This window comes from Perissodus microlepis, chromosome 2, assembly GCF_051167445.1.
Source record: "Perissodus microlepis isolate ML-2025 ecotype Zambia chromosome 2, ASM5116744v1, whole genome shotgun sequence".
In the NCBI taxonomy this organism is placed as follows: Eukaryota; Metazoa; Chordata; class Actinopteri; order Cichliformes; family Cichlidae; genus Perissodus; species Perissodus microlepis.
In genome coordinates, this window is record NC_140462.1 from 17,030,177 (window position 1) to 17,051,083 (window position 20,907).

General features: G+C 40.6%; 1 protein-coding gene across 3 annotated transcripts; it reads left to right on the forward strand.

Moving 5' to 3' along the window:
- The first annotated feature begins 1,351 nt into the window (after nucleotides 1–1,351).
- Nucleotides 1,352–19,780, forward strand: tmem255a (transmembrane protein 255A). 3 transcript variants are annotated; one of them, XM_084951141.1, is made up of 10 exons: nucleotides 1,352–1,713; nucleotides 6,580–6,722; nucleotides 7,212–7,274; nucleotides 12,405–12,494; nucleotides 15,868–15,933; nucleotides 16,072–16,157; nucleotides 16,324–16,395; nucleotides 16,718–16,886; nucleotides 16,986–17,132; nucleotides 17,364–19,780. In XM_084951141.1, the coding sequence occupies exons 1-10, from the start codon at nucleotides 1,656–1,658 to the stop codon at nucleotides 17,505–17,507; spliced, it is 1,038 nt and encodes a 345-aa protein (XP_084807267.1). In that variant the 5' UTR covers nucleotides 1,352–1,655; the 3' UTR covers nucleotides 17,508–19,780. The 3 variants fall into 3 exon arrangements, with proteins under 3 accessions (XP_084807267.1, XP_084807276.1, XP_084807283.1); XM_084951150.1 differs by having other exon boundaries at nucleotides 16,724–16,886; XM_084951157.1 differs by lacking the exon at nucleotides 16,324–16,395 and having other exon boundaries at nucleotides 1,353–1,713.
- Nucleotides 19,781–20,907: the final 1,127 nt, after the last annotated feature.

Here is a 20,907-nt window from a genome sequence, read left to right on the forward strand (position 1 = left end):
TTGGTACGTGTTTGGCTGCCCAGTACCAGTCGTTGGTGAGTAATTGCAGTTTACTCCCCTGCTGCTGTTTGTTTAGGTTTTATTGTATTTTATTCTAGTTTTTAGGGTAATACATTGAAATATACAGTGGTTTCTAGTTCAAGTGAGTTGCCTGGTCTTTTCATTGTTGATTACTTTTTCTTTTTTAGTAAAGCAGAAGGTCTTTTTTTGAGAAGCTGCGGGCACCTTTGGGAAGGTCCTCTCCCCTCATTTGTGAATAAAAGCACTGGGACGCAGGTGTAAGGGACACCGTTATGTTTGAGTGTAGGAATATTGAATAGCTGGGCACACTTCTTTGTACATCACCTCCCCAATTAGGACATGGCAACTTATATCATGTGTTGCTTTAGCTGAGCTGCTATTTTTCCACTGTGTTTTAGAAATTTATTGAAAGAAACCAAGTCTGAGTGCTTTTGTGATAAATTGTAATTAAGGTTCACTAGAGTACATTTCCAGGGATGGAATTCCCAGGTGGCTTTTTTTTTTAAGTTGGTCTTTCTTCCAGTCCTCTTTCAGCTGTTCCTCCAACCCGCCACACTAGAAGAAAAACAGCTCCTGTTCGTGATACTTTTGAGATTTCCTCACATTTCGACATGCACTCAAAAGCATCCCTGTGAATAAATGATTAACAGTTTCCCAGAACGTCTCGCAGTTCTTGAACGCAACGCTGTAGTTGTGACGGTTGGTGGCGCTCGCTGCGCGTCCGGAGGCTCACTAAACACCAAGGTGATACTTTTTTATGAGCTTCTCTAGAAGTGTGGATTTAAATCTTCGTAATATCAAACAAAATAAAATAAAAAAAAAGATTTAAAACCCGTTTAAACTCAATTTGTCACAAAAAATAATCCCTGTTTTCGGTGATAATCCACCTATTAGAGAAAATCGTTAATTCACTGTCTAAGGAGCTTGGAAAGAAAAGCGTCTGGACTTCTTTGAGTTGCTTGAAGACGTTTCACCTCTCATCCGAGAAGCTTCTTCGTTAATTCACTCTTACACCTCCTATTTATTTGTAATTTCTATTAAATCAACATCATTTTGAAACTTCAGTCTTAATCTGAAATGTTCAATTAGACTGATTTTTAATTTAAGTTGCCCTGAGGCTTGTAGTTGCTCCTCTTGATATCAGTTTATATATTTCAGCAAATAAACTAGCAGCAACTGGTAAGCAAAACAGATCCACCGCTAACAGGTTTGCGAGTGTAACGCAAAGTAACGAACATTACTATTTAAATAGTAACGGCTTCCAGAGTAGCTGCTTTTCGGTGTGTGTGTGTGTGTGTGTGTGTGTGTGTGTGTGTGTGTGTGTGTGTGACATGCGCACATACAACCAGCAGCAGCACCAGCGACCTGCTGTCCGACACCGACACGGCGAGAGGACGGACGCCGAGCGAGGTCTCCGCAGCCGCGGGGATGTAAATGAGACGGGCCCGGGCTTCAGCGGGACGGAGGACAGCTCGTCAGAGAATGCCCCAGCTCGTCCACCGTTAGCCCTCAGATTTACATCACCCAGTACTGAGTCGTGATTGTTTAATATATATATATATATATATATATATATATATTTTTTTTATTATTTGGAAGAGGATTGGACTTCGGTAAAACGTCCTCCAGCCAGCATGCCCCCTCCTCAGAGCCTCCAATCCAGCGGTCTGACCCTCTCAGAAACGAGCATTGGTAGGTGTGCGAGCAAGGTCAGCGGCGTGTCTGCAGCAGGTCTTTCTGTCAATTAAAACCCGTTAAACTGACTTACACTGCGGGGATTTTCTCATGCGTCTTTTACCTCTTCCATAACACCCAGGTGAGCCTTAAAATGCTCATCCACACCTGTTATTTACATCGGATGATAGAAATGAAATCGTTTTATGATTTTCTCTCATGTCTTTTAAAAGCAGCCTGAAACACTCGTTGCATCACCGGGCAGACTATTTTTTTTTCTCCCAGGCCGCAGCGCGTCACTGCAGGTGCGGCGGCGCTGAGTAACCAGAGCAGCCTGGAGGTTTGGCTCTGATGGCTGCTGGCTGCCGCACACCCATTTCTTCTTCGTGTTCTTCTTCTTTCTTGCTTTGTCAGCTGGATGCCGGGCAGCTAGCATGAAAAATAAATCGATTAAACATCAAATACCGCGAGAAAAAAAATCGGGGGAATATATTTGGCAATGCGGGTAATTCTCATCAGATGGCAGCACATCGTTGATTATTCAAACAATAGAAGTTTGCCTTGGAGTTTGTTTGTTTGGTTTGTTTGTTTTTTGAAATCCCTGTAAGGCAAGTTGGGCAAGGACGTTTCTAGGACATTGTTTCATAAAGTGGCACCTTACTCAAAGACATTTGATCAGAAATAAATAGAAAAGTGAAGAGTTTATGAAACATTTATTTAATACAAAAACAAGCATTTAAAGTTTCAAATGAGACTACATAAGTTTAAAAAAAGGCATAATCCTACCTCAATAATAACGTAAAGTATGCTTAAGCTACCTAAACGTTTCTCCTGGTTGATGGCTAAGCTGCTAACCTTAGTTAACAGAAAGTTTTCCATTTTCTTGTTACTTTTGGCTTTTTTATACAGAATTTTAAGTTAAATTAAATAAACCTTGAATCATTTATATTAGATCTGCCATTCTAAAACTAGCACCATGTATCACTTTTAATTTGAAAATCTTCTGTGGCCCACCCAAACCTTTAAATCCATTTCTGTTCTTCTGGTGATTCACTGGATTTCTTTTGGTATTTGGTAGCCACCATACAATTTCCCTCCACAAGCTAATGATCAGTAGAAAAAATGCGCTAGATCAAAACCTGGCCAGATAAAGTTAGACTGACTTTATGTATTAATCTGTTTTTTTCTTTTATTGATTTTTAATCCTTTCGATTGTAAACATTTAATGATTGAAATTTAATGGTAATTATATGATCTCTGCTGCAGCCTTTTTGTGTCCTGTGTGTTTGTGCAAATGAGTCCAATTAAAAGTATCACAGTTTGACAAGAAACAAAAATATCAGCCTAGTGGGTTTTAAATGAGGTAAAAGTTTAATAAAACAACAACTAAAGTCCAGTTTAGTAGTTTAGCAATCCTCTTCTTTTTTCTTCACCTACATTCAGGAATAAAACCCTCAGAGTTCCAGCCTCTTTGGAACTCCATCTATGCATCCTTTTTCTAAACTGTTTAAGAGTCTCTTTAAAAACTGTTTGGGCTTTTTCCCCCGAAAAAGAGAAAAAGCAGAAAAATTGTGATGCTGAGTTTTCTCATTTTAAAGGTAACATCTTCTAGTTTCTGAAACTGTGCCATTTTATCCTGTGTCAACAGCAAAACCCAGGCCTCACCCTAGCACCAGCTGAATGGTAGCATGTTAATCTTGTGCTGGGTGAACTGTTCTGATGGCAGCACCAAGTTTCTCATGGTCATTTCACTCCTTCTATTGCCTGCTGGAAAAGTAGTTTTCTCACAGTATAACTGTTATTTTAACTCTAAGCTCTGCAAACTCACACATGTATTTCTGGCTCATTAATCTCAGAGGCCGCGTCCTTCTTTACGCAGGCACCATGGAGACAGAAATGAACTGTAGCCATATGTTTTAGTCACACAAGCTCAGTGTGCTTTCTTGTTTATCTCCAGGTTGGAGCATCAGTATTCAGCAGCAGACTTGACCTTGACATGTTCATGTATTGATAAAACTGAGTGTGGAAGTGACTCGGCTTAATCTAAAATGGGCTATGACGACAGAATAAATCACCGAGGATATAGAAAGAGCGGTTTTGTGCAACCACAGACTGAAACATAGAGTAGATATTGAAGACTGCATCTTAACTTACCAGCCACTGCCTCTCTCTGCCATTCTCCTTTCTTACATTGATGAGGTTTGGCTTTAGCAAATTAAAGGAATATCACCTTAGAGTATTTGACCATTGAAGGCTGATCTTTGGCACATTGATGTACATATTATTTATAGTTTATGGTCATCTCTTCAATGCTGCAGGTGCTCAAGCTCTTTATTGATCCACCCTGTTGGAATACATGTAGAATGTGCTTTGGCCCTGTCCTTCACTGAAAAAAGCAAATCATTTTTATAGATGTCATTTGTTGCTCTGAAATTTGTAGATATTGCTCAGCATTAACGGCACATTAACACATGATAGCTTTTGAACTTTTACCAATAATAAGTGGGCTGGTCCCTCTCCTCTTCAGTCCAGCGGATACAGTGTCTAAGCTTTATTTTGATTGGTTGGACCACAGGACAGTTTTCCATTTTGGCTGAGTCCATATTGGGTGAACTGGATCCTGTCACTGTTTTTTATTTGCATTTAGAGGTTTAACTTTCATTTGTGTAGGTTGAAGAAGGAAGAATGTTGTGCAGAGTTCAGGCAAGAGTTTAGACAGAGAGTACAGCTTCAGTGGCATGCGAACCTGCCAAGGAGGTGTCTGGTGTATCCTCTAAACAGATGAAAGAGAACTAGGAGATTTGATCGTGGAATCAGGAAGTATAAGACAGTATTTGTAGGAAGAGGTTTGAAAAGTCAAGGAGATGAAGAAAGTAGATGGGAGTATGGGAAAAGGCTTATAGTGAGTTTATGAGAGGCAGAACACTAAGGAACGAATGATTTGGCTAGGCTGAGAGCTTGAGCTAATAAGAATGTGCAGCAGGTTCAGGTGGTTAAGGATAGAGATGGAAATGTGCTAACCAATCTTGGAGAGTGAGAATATGCCAGAGAAATAGATTCTTAAGAACAAAAGTGATGTGCAGAGCTGCAGTGATCATAGAGGTGATAATCTTCAGTGATCTTCAGTATGGCTTTGTGCTGAGAACAAGCACTGCAGATGCAGTGTTTTAACAATTGTTGCACTGTGTCTTTGTGGGTCTAGAGAAAGCATATGATGGGGTGCTAAGAGAGGAACTGTGGTACTGAAGAAGGAAGTCAGGAGTCGCAGAGAAGTATGTGAGGGTGGTGCTTCGATTGAGTCAAAGTAGGCCTTGGCTCTAAACCCCTTCGTGTTTGCAGTGATGATGGACATGCAGGAGTCTCCATGGACTATGATGTTGTACGACAACATTGTGATCTGTAGTGAGAATAAGGAGCAGGCAGAAGAGAGCCTGGAGAGTGGAGGTATGCCCTGGAGAGAAGAGGAATGAAAGCCAGTAGAAGCAAGACAGAACAGATGTGTGTGAATGAGAAGGAGACAGGGGTTTCAGTCACACTGCAAAGAGTAAGGGTAGTGAAAGTGACAAGTCTAAACACCTGACGTCAACCAGCTAAATCAACGGACCGTGCACGAGAGAGGTGAAGAAGAGACCGCAGGCAGGGTGGAGTGAGTGGAGACAAGAATCTGAACATATCACTTGTAGGTGCTGACGTTAAGAAAAAACTTTTTTAACCATAGTAGTAAATTTTTCCTCATTTTTAGGTAAGAATGTAGTCATTAACTGGGCTAAATTGAAACTCAGTCAGGTCATTGTGAATATTTCAAACATTCACACATGCAGCAGCTCTTCAGATACTTGAGGTTTTATCACTTCCTCAGAGACACATCAACAGAAGTGCCCACTAATGGTCAAAGCGAGGGAGGCAGAATACTAAAGAACAGTCACGAGTCCCTTTGTAGTTTTTCTCAATTGCTTTCACCCATTATCTCAAAACATTTGCAAAGTTCTCGTTCAGAATTATCAGCGCTTATTTGATGATTCACAAAAATATACAGAAAACCTGCAAGTTAAGGTGGTAATTCTATCAAATTTCTTTTAAGTCACTGAATAAGTCATTGCTGCTAAAAGGGATGAATCCCTCCGACAAACTAGTCATTTTGCCAGAATGGATGAAGAAATGTGTTGCTTCAGTTGTTGTTCCTTGAAAGCTCTGTCCTTGTTTTCTCTGAAACGGAATATTTACTGTTTCAAATTGTTATGTTTGAATAGAACTGATGGCCATTGTGTATCAAATCGAATACTTTTCAGATGCTGACATCAGGAGCAGGTAGTTTTAATTCTTAGTCTGTGAAGAAAAAAACTATGTAGGCTATAAACTAAAAAGATTTACATTTCCAGAAATGGCTATGCAGTACAGGACAATGTAGTTAATTTAGCAGAGTAAGAAAGGCTCTTCTCACCTTAAGCCACATGAAAGCATGGCTTAGGTTTGCAAAGTTGCATCTAAACAAACCACAAGACTTCTGACAGAGACCAGAGTGTTTGGCCATTACCCACTGTGCCACACTAGAGAAACCCAAACACAGCATACCAGCAAAAACACCTCATACCAGCTGTCAGGCAAAGTGGTGGAGGGTATTTTAGAGTCAAATGTAAAGGCGTCAGTCTGATAGCTAAAGCATGGCTGAAACCGGGTCATGGAACAGGACTGTGATCCAAGAACAGCAGCAAATCTACAAACGAACGTCTGAAAAAGAAAAGAATCAAGGTGTTACAATGGCTTATTCAAAGTCCAGACCTGAACCTGCATGAAATGCTATGGCAGGACCATATGAGAGCTGAAGCAAATGCCTGAGTCTCTTTACTGCTTGTGCCAGTGTTCATGTTTACTTATTTCTTCTAGGATCCTTTAAGAGAAGAAAGAGGAAATCCATAATTGTGACAGTGATGCTGCTCATTGTGTCTGTGCTCATCCTCATCTTCGGCCTGGCAGCGACTACCAGGACACAGAACATCACGGTGGGCGGCTACTACTCAGGAGTCATCGTGAGTACACATTCGCACCGGCGCGTACCATTGACAGACGCGGCCCAGCAGGCCTGTTCTCTCTTAGGCTGCATGCTAAGTGAAGTCGCTGTGCTTCCAGCACACTCTCCACTGCTCACTAGCCCTGATAAGCCGTAAATATTACCCACATTTATTATTTAGCATCACTGTCATTATCCACTGAATGAGGTAATATGTTTCAATCTCTAAATCTGTTCGTCACAGTACTTTTAGCATTCTCGCTTACGTAAATGGTTACTGTAGAGCAGGTTACGTCACGTTAGTCAGATTGATAAATTAATAAAACATATTGGAATTTACTTACAAAGAGAGCATCATAAGATAAAGAGAAATCACAACAACTGTACGATTATGATAAGTATTATTAATACTTGATATATCAGACTTGTGCTGAGCTTGCACTGTGCAATCAAGATTCTGAAATCAAAGCTAGATAAATGCCCTAACAGCTGTTTTCTCTCCTTTCAGCTGGGCTTTGGCTCTTTTCTGGGAATTATCGGTGCTCATTTGATAGAGAACAAGAGGCAGATGGTAAGAGGATTTATATTACCTCTGTGCACTGAGATCTATTTCAGTGCTTTGTGTCAACTCATCTCAACATCACTGATATTAAACTGAATATTAGTCCCAGTTACCCTGCAGCAGACAAAGCAGTTTGATTATGGGAGCTGCTGTCCCACTCATCCTGAGGAGCTTCATGTGTTGAGTATCGGACAAACTATCCTGAATTTCGGGGTCGGGGTTACGCAGCCTGAAATAGAAATAGGGTGTAAGTGGAGGAAGACAGATGTCTGTGCAGGAATGTGGGGAAGGAAACTTCAGATGAGCGGAGCAGGTGGGAGGAGCCGGGCAGGCTCTGTCAGAGCTGGAGTTAAGAATGTGTTTGTGTCGTGACACTTTTTCCCATCATGCAACAGCATTTAGATGCCTGGAGTTCCAGTCAGCAGGTGTGTGTGTTGAATGAGCCCTGGCACATTACACCACACTCTTGTTTACCACCATAAAATCTCATTACACAGAACATGTGCTGACATTGTTTATAGCGCGACTCGTTAGTGACGTTGTAACTGTACTGGTATTAGTTGTCTACATTCATGCACTGCTCTTATTCTGTTTATTTTATCTATCATGGTGGGTGCACGAGGAGCTGCTTGTGGTCCAAGCTTCCTCTCGGTTCGTAGAGCGAGGTTACTGAGTTCAGCTACAGTATGTTGCCAAAAGCATTTGCGTGTCTGGCTTCACACGCATGAACTTGAGTGACATCCCGTTCTTGATCCATAGAGTTAATATGATGTCACCCTTTGCAGCTTTAACAGCTTCAACTCTTCTGGGAAGACTTTCCACAAGGTTTAGGAGCATTTATGGGAATTTTTTTTACCATTCGTCCAGAAGTACATTTGTGAGGTCAGACACTGATTAATTCATCCATAAGGTCTGTTTGAGGTCAGGACTCTGTGTAGGCTAGTCAAGTTCTTCAACACCAAATTTGTTCTCTTTGTGCACTGGTGCGCAGTCCTTTCACTGCAACTAAGGCTACGTTCACACTGCAGGTCTTAATGCTCAATTCCGATTTTTTGATCAAATCCGATTTTTTGTCTGCTTGTTCACACTCCAAATAAAATGTGACAGCAAACGTGCTCTAGTGTGAACCCTCAAAGCGGTCCGCATGCGCAAAAGAAGACGTCACACAACGCGCTCTGTTTAGACCCAGACCAAACAGTATTGTTTGACTGATGGCCCTTAATATAAAGACTTATTTCGGACTTTACGTTTCCCAATTTTGCTTTAAGTTATAAAGTTATTTTGTTATTTACATATGGCCTAATAATTATCCTTACTGCTGTTTTAGAGGAGCGGTGCTTCAAAGGATAGTTGAAGATTTCTGTCAGAATCTGCAGATTATACAGTACAAATAAAATGTTTACATTTCTCCAACGTTGTCTTCTCAACAGTTTCACTAACATCTACACTGGATGGCCAGGAGGCATTCACGATGTCTTCTCCGGTGCTGATAATTGGCATCTGTCTTGTGTCAGTGACGTAAAAGACGGATTTAATGCGACATGACCGTTCACACAGCAGTCGCTTTCTAAAACATCAGATATGTATCAGATTTAGTATCACATACAAAAGTGACCCAGGTCGGATTTGAAAATATTGGATTTGTGCTGTTCACACTGTCATACCATGATCGGATATGGGTCGCATAGGGTCAAAAAAGTCGGATTTGATGCGCTTAGCCCTAAGGGGCTGAGCCCAATTCCTGAAAAACAACCCCACTACATATTCCCCCCTCCACCAAACTTACACTTGGCACAGTGCAGTCAGACAAGCAGTCCTGGCAAACACCAAACCCAGACTCATCCATCGAGAAGTGTGACTCGTCACCCCAGAACACACCTCCAATGCTCTAGTGCAGCATAGAGTCTAGTGGCAAGGTCCTTTACACCACTGCATCTGATGCTTTGCATTGTGCTTGGTGATGTATGGCTTGGATGCAGCTGCTTCGCCATGAATCCCATTCCATGAAGCTCTCTACTCAATGTTCTTGAGCCAATTCGAAGGCCGCGTGAAGTTTGGTGGTCTGTAGCGACTGACTCTGCAGAAAGTTGGTGACCTCTGCGCGCTATGCCCCCAAGCATCCGCTGACCCCGCTCTGTGATTTCTTGCTGTCTTGCAACTGTAACTACATAATTTCCTCAGGGATTAATAAAGTATTCCGATTCTGATTTTACATGGCCCACTTTGTGCTGAGTTGTTGTTGTGCTGAGTTGTTATTGAAGAATCCTAGAATTATTTAACATATTTTATACTTAAAACGGAAAGAAAGAGAGTAACTCATCCGATGTATTTTTTTAACCACTTGGCGAGCATATTCTATCGCCCATGTTGCACGAGGCAAGGTATATCCTAGACAGCTGCTATGAGAGGGGCTCTAGGCTTAGATTCCCACATTAGTATTACAGAATTTGAAATGTTAAGCAGACTTATAACTACTACTACATAGCCCCAAACAAATTTTGTTTGTAGGGTTACCCTTTTAAATGGAGTATAGTGTTTGTTCAGGGAGGCCACAAAGTCAAACTCAGCCGCAGTCTTGACATCGCCGGCCCACAACAGCTGGTGCCTAAGCTGATATCTTTTTATGCATTCAATTGGCAAATCCCATACAGAGCACACTATTTAAGCTGCTTTAACCTTCCCACAGTTGCTGTGCACTGCCAGCCACTTTGCAACGCACCTCTACCTCAGCTCGTTCTTTTATTGTGTACCTGATTTTAATCAGCACAGTATGTTTTCACTGATGCCTGGTCTTGTCTGTGCCTTACGCTTTCCATGTATGCATGTGGGAAGGGCAGAGAGGTCAAATATAAATAACTGCAGATGGAAAAACAGTCGTCTTTTGACCATGGTTGTCCTGACTGAACTGACCTGCTAAAAAAATTATAAAAATATCACAGAGTCTGTGGTGACATATCAAAATGGGTCAAATTTCCAGCGACACTTGCAGTATATAGAGCAGCTTCACTGCTTGACTGACACGTTTCATTGGGGCTGTGAAGTGACGTCTGAGTAGAAAAGTAAAGCGCAAATTACTGATACTCACAGTGAGAAATATGTGAAGCATTAAGTGTTCATTTAAAAAAACCTTCCGATCAGTAGTTGTGATATGACCTGTGAAGAAGCAGACTTCAGTAAGGGCATGTTCCTGATTCGTATACATATAGCTGAAGTGTGAGACCGATATCCAACACCATCAGATGATTCCCTAAAAGAACGCAATGTCCACATGTACAAATGCAATAACAAACTTCCTCAAAGTACAGCACTCAAACTGCAATTTAAAGACATAGGTCAGAATTATTTTTATTTTTTATTACCAATTTTCTGTCTTTAACTGAGTTTTGTCAGGTCTAATAAGCCCCAGTGTCATTTCTTCAGCTGTAACTTTGAGGCATCAAATAGCAAAAGAAACCCAAAAAAAATACAAAAAGACAAATTTACAAACAAGGAAATGAAAGCTTGAGCAATTTTATTCCACGATGCAGGAAAATAAAAGAGAGCAAGAGCACCCCAAGAGCTCAAAGTTCAAGTTATTTTCACTTTGTTTTCTTTGCTCTTTTTAAAACATAGTTTAAGAAGTTTGTAGTGCAGTAAAAGCAAGTGCAAAGCGCAGGTTTTTTTGTTATTTGCCCTATTGAAACATATTTTGATATGCAGTATATGTTTTTTTCAGATTGTTTTTACTGACCTTAAAGGACAGGTCGAAAGTGACCATTTATGTGGTTCTTTCTATATGTTGAGAACACACACCTGAGCCATAGTTTCTAAGTTACTGAGGCTTTTTGTCAGTTTTCAACCAATACATCATTAAGTTGTCCTTGAAGAATTTGGTGGCTGTAAGCCAAATCTTATTTAATTTTTCTTTATGAGAATTCATTCAAAACTTTTCAAGCTATCATGCTTACAGACAGAATGACACGCACGAAAATGCTACTAAAAACATTAACTCTTTGGTGGTTTTTAAATGTGATTGTTAAAGCTGACCAATCATCCTTTTTTTTACTCTCTGACATATATAACAAGACAGTCTCATAGCAGTTTGTGATAACAGCTGATCTACTCATCCATGTTTCTGGAGACATAAATTGTCCATCCTTCTTACCGTGTTCCTGAACACAATTTTTCATCCGTTCTGTTTCAGGTTGTTGCTTTTTTTTTTGGCTGCCATGTTGACACTTCCCCTCTGAAGAGTGTGGACAAAAATGTAACATTTCATATTCGTTAACAAATCGATTGCTTTTTCCTGTGTATTTCACATTCTGCTATGAGACGAGGCTGTTTATGTACTGGTATGTAATGGTCAATTACACAAGTTGATAGATAATGAGGTCACATAAGTGGTGCCTGTGAGCTAAACGCTCAGGCTTCAGTTTGCTCTGAACATTTAGTTCCCCTTTTTTTCTACTATTGGATTTTTATGATATAAAAGAAAGAAGGCTTCCCCTTAATATGGTGATCTCAGGGATACAGCTCTGGGTGTGAGCACAGGAGGTCTGCCCACCTTCTGTGTGTGAGGGGCAGCCAATCAGAGAATAGGTAGCATAAAAAAGAGGGGTGGGGGGACTTCAGAGTTTCTGCACAAGGTACACAAGAGATTAGTTTGAACTTTGACTCATGAAAAGCTACTTTAGCAATCTCCAAGAACAACCACGTCCACTTTTAAAAGGTCAAAGGAGCTTCAACCTTTCAATCTGGACTCAGATCTGATTGTAGAAACTGTAGCTCAAGCTGCTCAGTCTGTGGTGTCACTTCACACTCCCTCCCTCCTCTGTGGTGGGGCGGCTCCAGAGGAGTGGGGTGATGTGTAACCGAATACTGGCTGTGTTTCACCGAAGACTGAAAAGAGAAGAGGTCTGTGGATGGGTTTAGGTAAAGGGTTGCACTGCAAGTGCTAGATGTTTCCACTAACTGGATCTGAACTGTACTTCTGCACACTGATATACATGAGTGTACTGCAATTTTAACATTGGCATATTTCAGCTGGTTTAAGGCCACTGGTGAGAAAAGAAAATGAGAATGATGCATGTTTATGTTAAGATTTACCCTTCTATTGAAAACCCAAATATGAAGCTGGTGCCTCTCCATCTTCTTCCACAGTTAGTGGCATCCATTGTTTTCATCAGCTTTGGAGTGGTGGCTGCCTTCTGCTGTGCCATCGTCGATGGAGTATTTGCAGCGAGGCACATTGTAAGTATCACAAAAGCTTATTTAACTTATCCTGTAAATTTAGATCATCCTAATTCCACAACTAATAACGGGCTTCTTATTGGGCGCCAGGCTACATTAGATGTATCCCCTCCTCGACGTCCTGCTCACATCTTCCAGGCTGGGGTAGCTGCCACACCCTTCTTGTGAGACAGAAGGGTGTCTCACAAGATGATTTATTTTGTGGTAGAAGACTGTTATTCTCCATGATGCAAAGCACAGAAAACAACAAGTAACCACTAATGCATTCTTAAAACAATTATGCTGAAATAAGTTAGGGCAGTGTGAAAAGGGAGATTCCCATTTGCAGGTTTTCATTCGCCACTAATGGCATCAGTGAAGTGGAACATTTTCCTTTCAAACAGCATTTGGTACACTAAACTCTGAAGAGGCGCACTGTTGAATCAAGTGAATTTAGGAGCATTAATTGAGGAGCATGGTCGTTAAACGTATCTATTTTTGCTATATTTTTTAGCAGTTTTAAACCACACGTTCATTTTTTGTGCTCTTTGAGGACACAGAAAGTAAAAGCACAGTCTTGATTTTTACAGCTGATTGAATGTCAGAGTTATTTGTGATATTAATGATTTTCATCTGAAGTGCTTGCTCAAAAAGGCTCTTGTTTGCATCAGAGAAGAGTGAGGTCAGTTTTATTCTTATGGATTTGGTAATACATAAAAGCTCCTTTTTATCGTAGCGTATACTGAACGATCCAGAGTATGCTACACAGTGTCATCAAGTGGCTGGTTGGCTGTTTTCTGTATTTGCACGTGCAGGCACAACTTCAAACTTGGCCTGAGAGTTAACGTCAGCTGTCTGACCCGACATTCACTTGAAGGATCATCACTTGTGATTGATGAGAGCTGAGTCTTCAATTACGATCCCGAGATCGGAGAGAAGTCTTCAGTTCATGCCCAGAATGTCAAAGAACAACACAGGGTTACAGCGTAAATTCCTTCCCTAAGGTTCCACTCTCCTAAGTCTTGAATAAATACTAAAAAAAAAATATATAGTTATTTGGTGCTCATCACTCCCCCTGTTCTGAAGGCAGGACTGTGATGCAGTTTTCTGCCTCGCCACTAGAGGGCGCGGCCGTCCACACACATACCCACACCCACGCTAAATCTGCCATTAAAGAGCTGAACGATCATCCCCTGTCCTCGTTATTTTCTGGAGGGTCATAGTGGCACTTGACCTGTGCACACCCTGCGATCACCACCGTAGAACTGAACCTCATATCAGAAATCATCATCACTCCCCCTGCATGATAGAAGTGGCTTCTTGCAACTTTCTCCTGTTTTCTAAAAAGAAATTCAAATAAACGCACTTGGATCAGAGTGCTAGTAGTGTTGCACTGGTCCCCAAGGAGACACCTCATATAAAATGTTTGCTGGTATGTGTGTTTTTATTATTAAACTGTAATAATGAGTAGGGACATAATTGTTAGTAATTAAATATAAAAGTACCGAGGATTTACAGATATAATCTCAGCATAATCTTAGTATATATTTAAGTATGCTGAGTGTTTCCTCTGAAACGTCTGTCATTCTTTCAGGATTGTTTTTGTTTTTTTAAACTTTAAAATAACTTGAAGGGGGAAAAATTATGTAAATAAACCATAAAACTCAATATGGCCTGATCACATTTTGCTGTCCTCGTCAAACTTTCAAAGTAGATTTATTTTTGACCCCAGTATTTTTTCTTTCCCAGTAAAAAACAAAGTCAGACCAAATATACATTTCCCAGGGCCATAAAATAAACTGACCTAAGCAGTATTACTTTTGGACGCCTGGTCATGTAGTGATAATTCACCCTGACGATTTTACCTTTTTTTAAAAACCCATTAAAGTACTACATCATGTTAAACTAGAAAGTGCATTTTCTGAAGAAACTGCAGTGTGAATGCTTAAATCTGAACGTATGAGCTGAAATTAAATAATTGATGAATTTTAAGTTAAAAAGTTTAAATGAGATAAAGAAAAAAAAACAGAATTTTTAACCTGAAAACAAAAGTGCTGAACTGCTAAAAGCTGACGTTCACACAGAAGAAGAATGTCCAAAAGAAGAGGAATCTAACAGTGTTTGAATGGTTTTTCTAAGTTGAACGGTTTTGAAGGAGTTAGATGCCAAAAAACTTACGGAAAAGAAAATAATAAAGAATAGAAGAACAATACTGTGAATGCTTTTCAAGCGTTCACACTAAAAATGGTCCACATGTTTGATTTAGCAAAGATTTTAGACCAGATGTCCATCTTAATATAGCATTCCATGTGGGATGTAGGTAAGGAGGACATGCAAAGGGTTTGTGTTACAGAGGGGGATGCTAGAGATGAAGGCAAAATGATGCTGTCAGGCAGATTTGGGGGTCACTATCCAGAAACAAAAAAAAGACAAAACAAAGGAAAAAGTGCAAGCTTTGGTGACCAGAGAGGAAACATGGAACAAATGAAGAAGCAGCATGTAGTAGAATGTGAAAAAGAAGTGAGAAAAAGTGAAAAAATCCATATTTGAGGTTTTTAGGGAGAGGGGACACAGAGGGGGCAAAGGAACATAGAGCACACGAGATGACTGGCAAAATAAGACAGGAAGTAACAAAACATGACAACACCTATACTGAGGGAGACTTAACAGGACCCAGGAAACACAGGGCAGGCTCATAAAAGCTATGAGACAAAAACAAAACACCTAAAGCAAAACACTTATAGAAAATAGACATTAACTGAATCTCAAGGACTAAATTGTAACCAGTAACCTAGAACTCCACCTGAAGAAGAATAAACTCAAAGCTACTGTGGGGATCACTAAAGGAAGCAGCTGAAAAAAGACAAATTTTACAAAATAAAGCTTTAAAACATGTAAGACAGAATTATGTAAAATCTCTCCTGTTAAAATGTTAGCTGGTTATATTAAACTGGCCCATTTTCATAAAATGGTCTGTTTATGTGCATGTAATCCCTGTGAGCTCAGCCTTAAGACTGCTGTAGAAGCTCAGTTTCTGACAGTTTTTTCTACCCTTTGTTGCTCTATGATGTAAAAGAGATGGGATATCCTTAATCCCCGCCCACCTGCTTTTTTCAAATCTTTTGCTTACAAGAGGCAGCCAATCAGAACAAAGTTAGTTTAAATGGATGGAAAAGTCTTGTTTCACAGAGTGTATGAATTGAGGCCCCTTAGATAAATTAGCTTTTTTTTGTTTTGTTTTTTGCTTTTCTTTAACTTCCCAACATGGAGCTGGAAATGTCCATAGCAGGTCTAATATAAAACTTTATTATTAATTTTAGTTGGCAAACAAAATAAGACTATTCCAGCATTTTCATATTCATCAGTTCTTTCTTTTATGCCGTTTCTTCTGCAGGACCTCAGGCCTCTGTACGCGGGCCGCTGTGCTTATCACACCAGTGACACGGCGTCTGAGCATAATGTAAGAAAGACATTTAACTCATATTCACTGAGCCATTAAATGCTGTCTGTCAGTGTGATCATTATTTGTATAGGCTTGAATTGTTGGGGGGGGCTGAATAATCCATGCAGGCTCAAAGAGCTAATTTTTGCACTTCAGGTGCCATGTAGTACAGCAGGCACATCCTGTAACCTGCGAGTGAAGAGCAACACCTGCTACTGCTGCGACCTCTACAACTGCGGAAAGTGAGTATGCCGAGGGGGTCGAGCACCCGACAGACCTCAGAACCTGTGCCTTCTCTCTATGCAGTGTTTATATTGTGATGTGCGCTCCTGTGTCATTTTAATTTGCACTGCAGCGGTGATCGTATCAGACCAGGATGTTTCTTTTGTTTTTTAACCTTTGTTTCAGAGAACATCCTCTTATGGGACCTCAGAATAAAGATGTTTTGAAAAAGTTTAAGAAATCATCCATGATTTGGAAGTAGGTCCCTTTTTTCTAGGCTATTAATGCCCAGTATTGATCAACTCGGTCTTGTCTTGTCTTATTTTATTTTTTAAGAAAACATCATAGAAATGTGTTGTAGGTTGTCATTTCCTCTGCATGTTTGTGTGTCACCGACCTCAGTCCGTGTCTCCTCCCAGCTTTCCAGCAGCAACCTCTGAATGTTTATAACCATAAATCAACCCCAGTTTTGTTTTTCTGTGTCTTGTTGATGTAGGTGCATCTTTAAAAACTACTAAACACTGTCAGTGATTTTTCTGGCTTGACTATAGGCTTTCACCCTCTCTGTTTTACCCCACTGGCCTAGCCGTGTTGAGTTAATGGGAGGCTACCATGAATATACAGATGTGAAAAGCTGCCAGGACGTCATACACCTCTACCACCTCTTGTGGTCGGCTACGATCCTCAACATCGTGGCCCTCTTCCTGGGCATCATTACTGCTGCAGTGCTGGGAGGCTTCAAAGACATGGTGCGTCCACTGAACAAGCATGTCAGATTTATCAGTAGCCGCTTCTCTGTAATCGCAGCTCTCTAACTGTTACATCAATGCACTCTGTTTCTTCATCAGACACCTGCTCCTGCCTCAGAGAGCACATCTGAACCAGAGGCCATCACAGCTCCAGTCCCCTCAGAGATTCCCCCGCCCACCACGTCTCTCAACCCATATTACAACACTGCCCCCTGCCTGCCACCATACTCGGCCTACGACCTGCAGGTATGCAGCTGCTTTAAAGGTGCAGTTGAGAAGTGTGTGCTTCTAATTATTTATGGACAACAGTCAAGCTCTTTATCAGGAAATTTGTGTTAGTAGGATCTAATGACGATTGTTTCTAGGGTTACCAATTGGATCCATATAAAGTATCTCATGGTCCTCACGCATTTGATGCCAGCATATAATAGCTCAAAGCATATATATATTGTAATAAATATTTTCCTTTATTCGCAGGGCTCCTATGTGTTCCCTGACTCTTCAGGCCTGTCAGACGATTCCCAGTCTGGAGCCAGCCACCTCTGGCCTACAATGATCCCTCCACGCTACTCCCCTCCTCACAACCTTCCAGATGAGAAGCCCCCACCATACAGCCCATAAGACAGCTGCGAGAAAAGGAAACACCTGAAACATCATCGGGTGTTTGCACAGTTCCTCTGGACTTTTCTTCATAATCCTTCAGAAGAGTGTTGAAGAAAAAGAGGCGAGGAAGGGGAGGAGAGCCACAGAGCACACTAACTTTGACTTCAGCCCAAGGCGAGGGAGAAAGCATTCGTCTCTCCGGGCACCGCTCACACTCTTCTGGCCTGCACTGTGTGTGTTTGTGCACATGCACATCAAGAGAGACAACCTGGTCAAAGCCAGGACTGTTTACACATCTATCTGCCTTATGCAACGTAAACAGACTTCCAGTTAGATGTATTCTGTAAAAGGACAAAACAACAGAGCTCATGCTTTACATTCACCTCTCTTTTCCAGAAACTGTAAATGCTTCCTTCCTCAAGATGGAGATCCAGTCCTCACTGGGAGGATGAGTACAGCTACATGTGCAAGGTCGACGTTGAGCTAGGTGAAAGCTTTGGCATATTTCTTAAAATGTGAATCAGCTAGATAATTCCAAACTTAAAAATTGTAGGCCCAGGCGTTTGTTTCTGTAGCAGTTAATAGTGTCCCTGTGCATTATTACAGGCAGAGTTAGCAGAACTGGAGGTATTACATGCTCATAATGTATGTGCAGCAGTATAATATGCAGTTAGGCCTAGCATATACAAACCAACCAAAATTCCTATTTATCAGATCTTCACATTATGTTTAAGAATATCCTGATCAGTGTGTGGCAAACTTTGCAGAGCAGCAATAATGAAGAAATAAGCTATTGTACCTACAGTAGTTGTTGAGGATAATCAGATACCAGTTACACTCCAAACCTTATTTACTGTGTTTCCACTAAAAGCAGCAAAGCAGGTAAGCATCATATGCGTGTCTCTCTTTGTCAAGTAGCAGTAGTAGAACGTTTGTGTCAGAAGGGTCATTCCATATAAAATCAGTCAAACCTGATCCACCGAATCTGCTGAGGGTTTGTTGTGCAGACAAAGAAAAAGAACTGAAATCCATCTTCAAGAAGCAAAAAAAGGTCCAGCGTGATCATTTCAGTAGATTAGACAGAATCTAAAATTATCAGACACCTACCAAAGGCTGCAACTTCACAAGTGTTATACAACACTAGATGTCAGTTTTCAAACATAAGGAATCACGGCTAGAGGCTGAGGCTGAGGTTGATAACTAAATGGAGGGAAAAATGAAACGTTTCATAAGCTATTACTTGTTTGAAATCCGACAAAGTGATATGACCATTTAAAGTTACCCACATTGCATTTTCTGAGGTTTTCTCCAACGAATTCTCAGAAAACATCCAGGATACCAACAACACTTGTTTCTGTTCCTCACGTACAATTTGGACTGGAGCTATCACATGATACTGATTAGGTATATTGAATATAAAGAAATAGATCAGACCAAAAACGTAAATATAGCTTTGGATCCTGTACTGAAATTTCACCTGGTTAGCTCCAGTACTTGAGAAGTGAAATAATAAGACCATCTAAGAATACAAATGTGAGTGTGGCCATCATTAAAGCCTGTGGTCGATAGCAATCAGTTTGCAAGTTTAAGTCTACTTGAATTCATTTACACAAAACCAAACACTCAGCAGTTAATGGTTATAGATAGAAAAGTGTGGCATACAGTAACCAATTAATATACACATTAAAATGTTCATACATTATTATAATATGTACAATTAAAATAACTGAATTGGCTGATTCATAAAATCTAATTTAATCTTCTAGGACCGACTGCTTGCAGATACAATGACCAATAAGCCTCCATGCCTGTACGCCATTTTCAGTCTCTATTAGCCTTCCCACATAACAAAATCTCCAGCACATGACACATATGCTGACATTCATGTAGATATATATATATATTTTTTTTTTTTTTTGAGTTTTTCGTGGCTCAGCACCCGTTAATCCGATTTTTCATTCACTTAAAAAGCGCCAGTTTTTCGACCTGCCCTCATGTACGTTAATCTGAACATTTTATAGTACAAAGGAAACATTTTCCCTGAAGTTATTGTGCACATTAAACTATCCTCTTCTTAAGGGGTTCAGGTTGGAGCCTCACTCTGATTATTCTTTTTCTATGGAATGACCCAGGAGTTTGTAAGGCTCAGTGTGAACAGTCAGTGCTGGATTCGCTGATATGAAACCTCGTCACTGTCCAAGAAAGCAGTCACTGTCAGCTTTGATCACGGCTTTGCCAAATTTAAACTGCACATTCTTCTTCGTCACGTCATTAAAACTTGTTTTATGTAACTCACATGGTGCCGTTTCTTTTTTATCTACTCAGTGTTGGTTACTTCTCCAGTAGGTCATAGGAGCAAAGGAGGAACTTCTGCCACAGCTTCACCTATTTTGAGGTGCAAGGAGTAAGATGTAAAATTATCAAGGGGTCAAACAACACCGGTAGCACCTCTACTACATATGTGGCTGATTATATTTTTTTTCTGCTTCATACTTCTGTAATTTTATATTTTCTGACGTGATAAAGGAAACCAGCAGTTGTTTTATACACTAATGCTGGAGGTTTGACATCTTTTACACTATGGTGCTATGTATTCGTGGTTTGCAGGGGATAAAATTACCCTCTGTAAAAGATTTGTCTTACAATGTGTGTGACAAACTGAAAAACTAAGCTCACTCTTAATGCTTCCATAAAAATTAAGAGGGTAAGTAGTAAATAATCAGCAAGTCTAGGAACCTCTATAAAAGGTGAGGTTTGGGCACTTTGCAGGTCTGGAGCATTCAGATGAGTGTTACCATAACGCCACAATCTTCCCAGGAGTGGACGTCCCAGCAAATTTACCCCAAGGTCAGAGCGTGCAGTGTTCAGAGAAAGTGCAAAAAACCCCAGAGCTACATCTCAGACAGGCCTCATTTAGCATGCTAAATGTTAAAAGTCCAGGACAGTGCAAGGACCTTATAACAGCTGTCAAGCCCGATGGTGGAGGAGTGATGACTTGAGCTCATCTTACAGCCACAGGACCTGGGCACCTTGCAATCATTGAATCAACCATGAATTTCTCTGTACAGCGTGGTATTCTAGAGTCAAATGTAAGGCCATCTGTCTGACAGCTATAGCTTAGCCCAAATTGGGGAATGCAGCTGGACAATGATCCCAAGCACAGCAGCAAATTTGAATGGCTAAAAATGAATCGAGGCGTTGCAATGGCCCAGTCAAAGTCCAGACCTCAATGCTGTCGTGGAACCTTAAGAGAGTCGTGAATGTGTGCAAACCTCCATGAAGTGAAGAAACAATAAAGAAGAAAAGGGTAAAATTCCTCCATGATGTGAGAGACTGATAAAGTCATACAGAAAGCGAAAACAAGTTATTGCTGTTAGAGATGGTTCTATGGGCTAATGAAACATGGGGTTTACTTTCT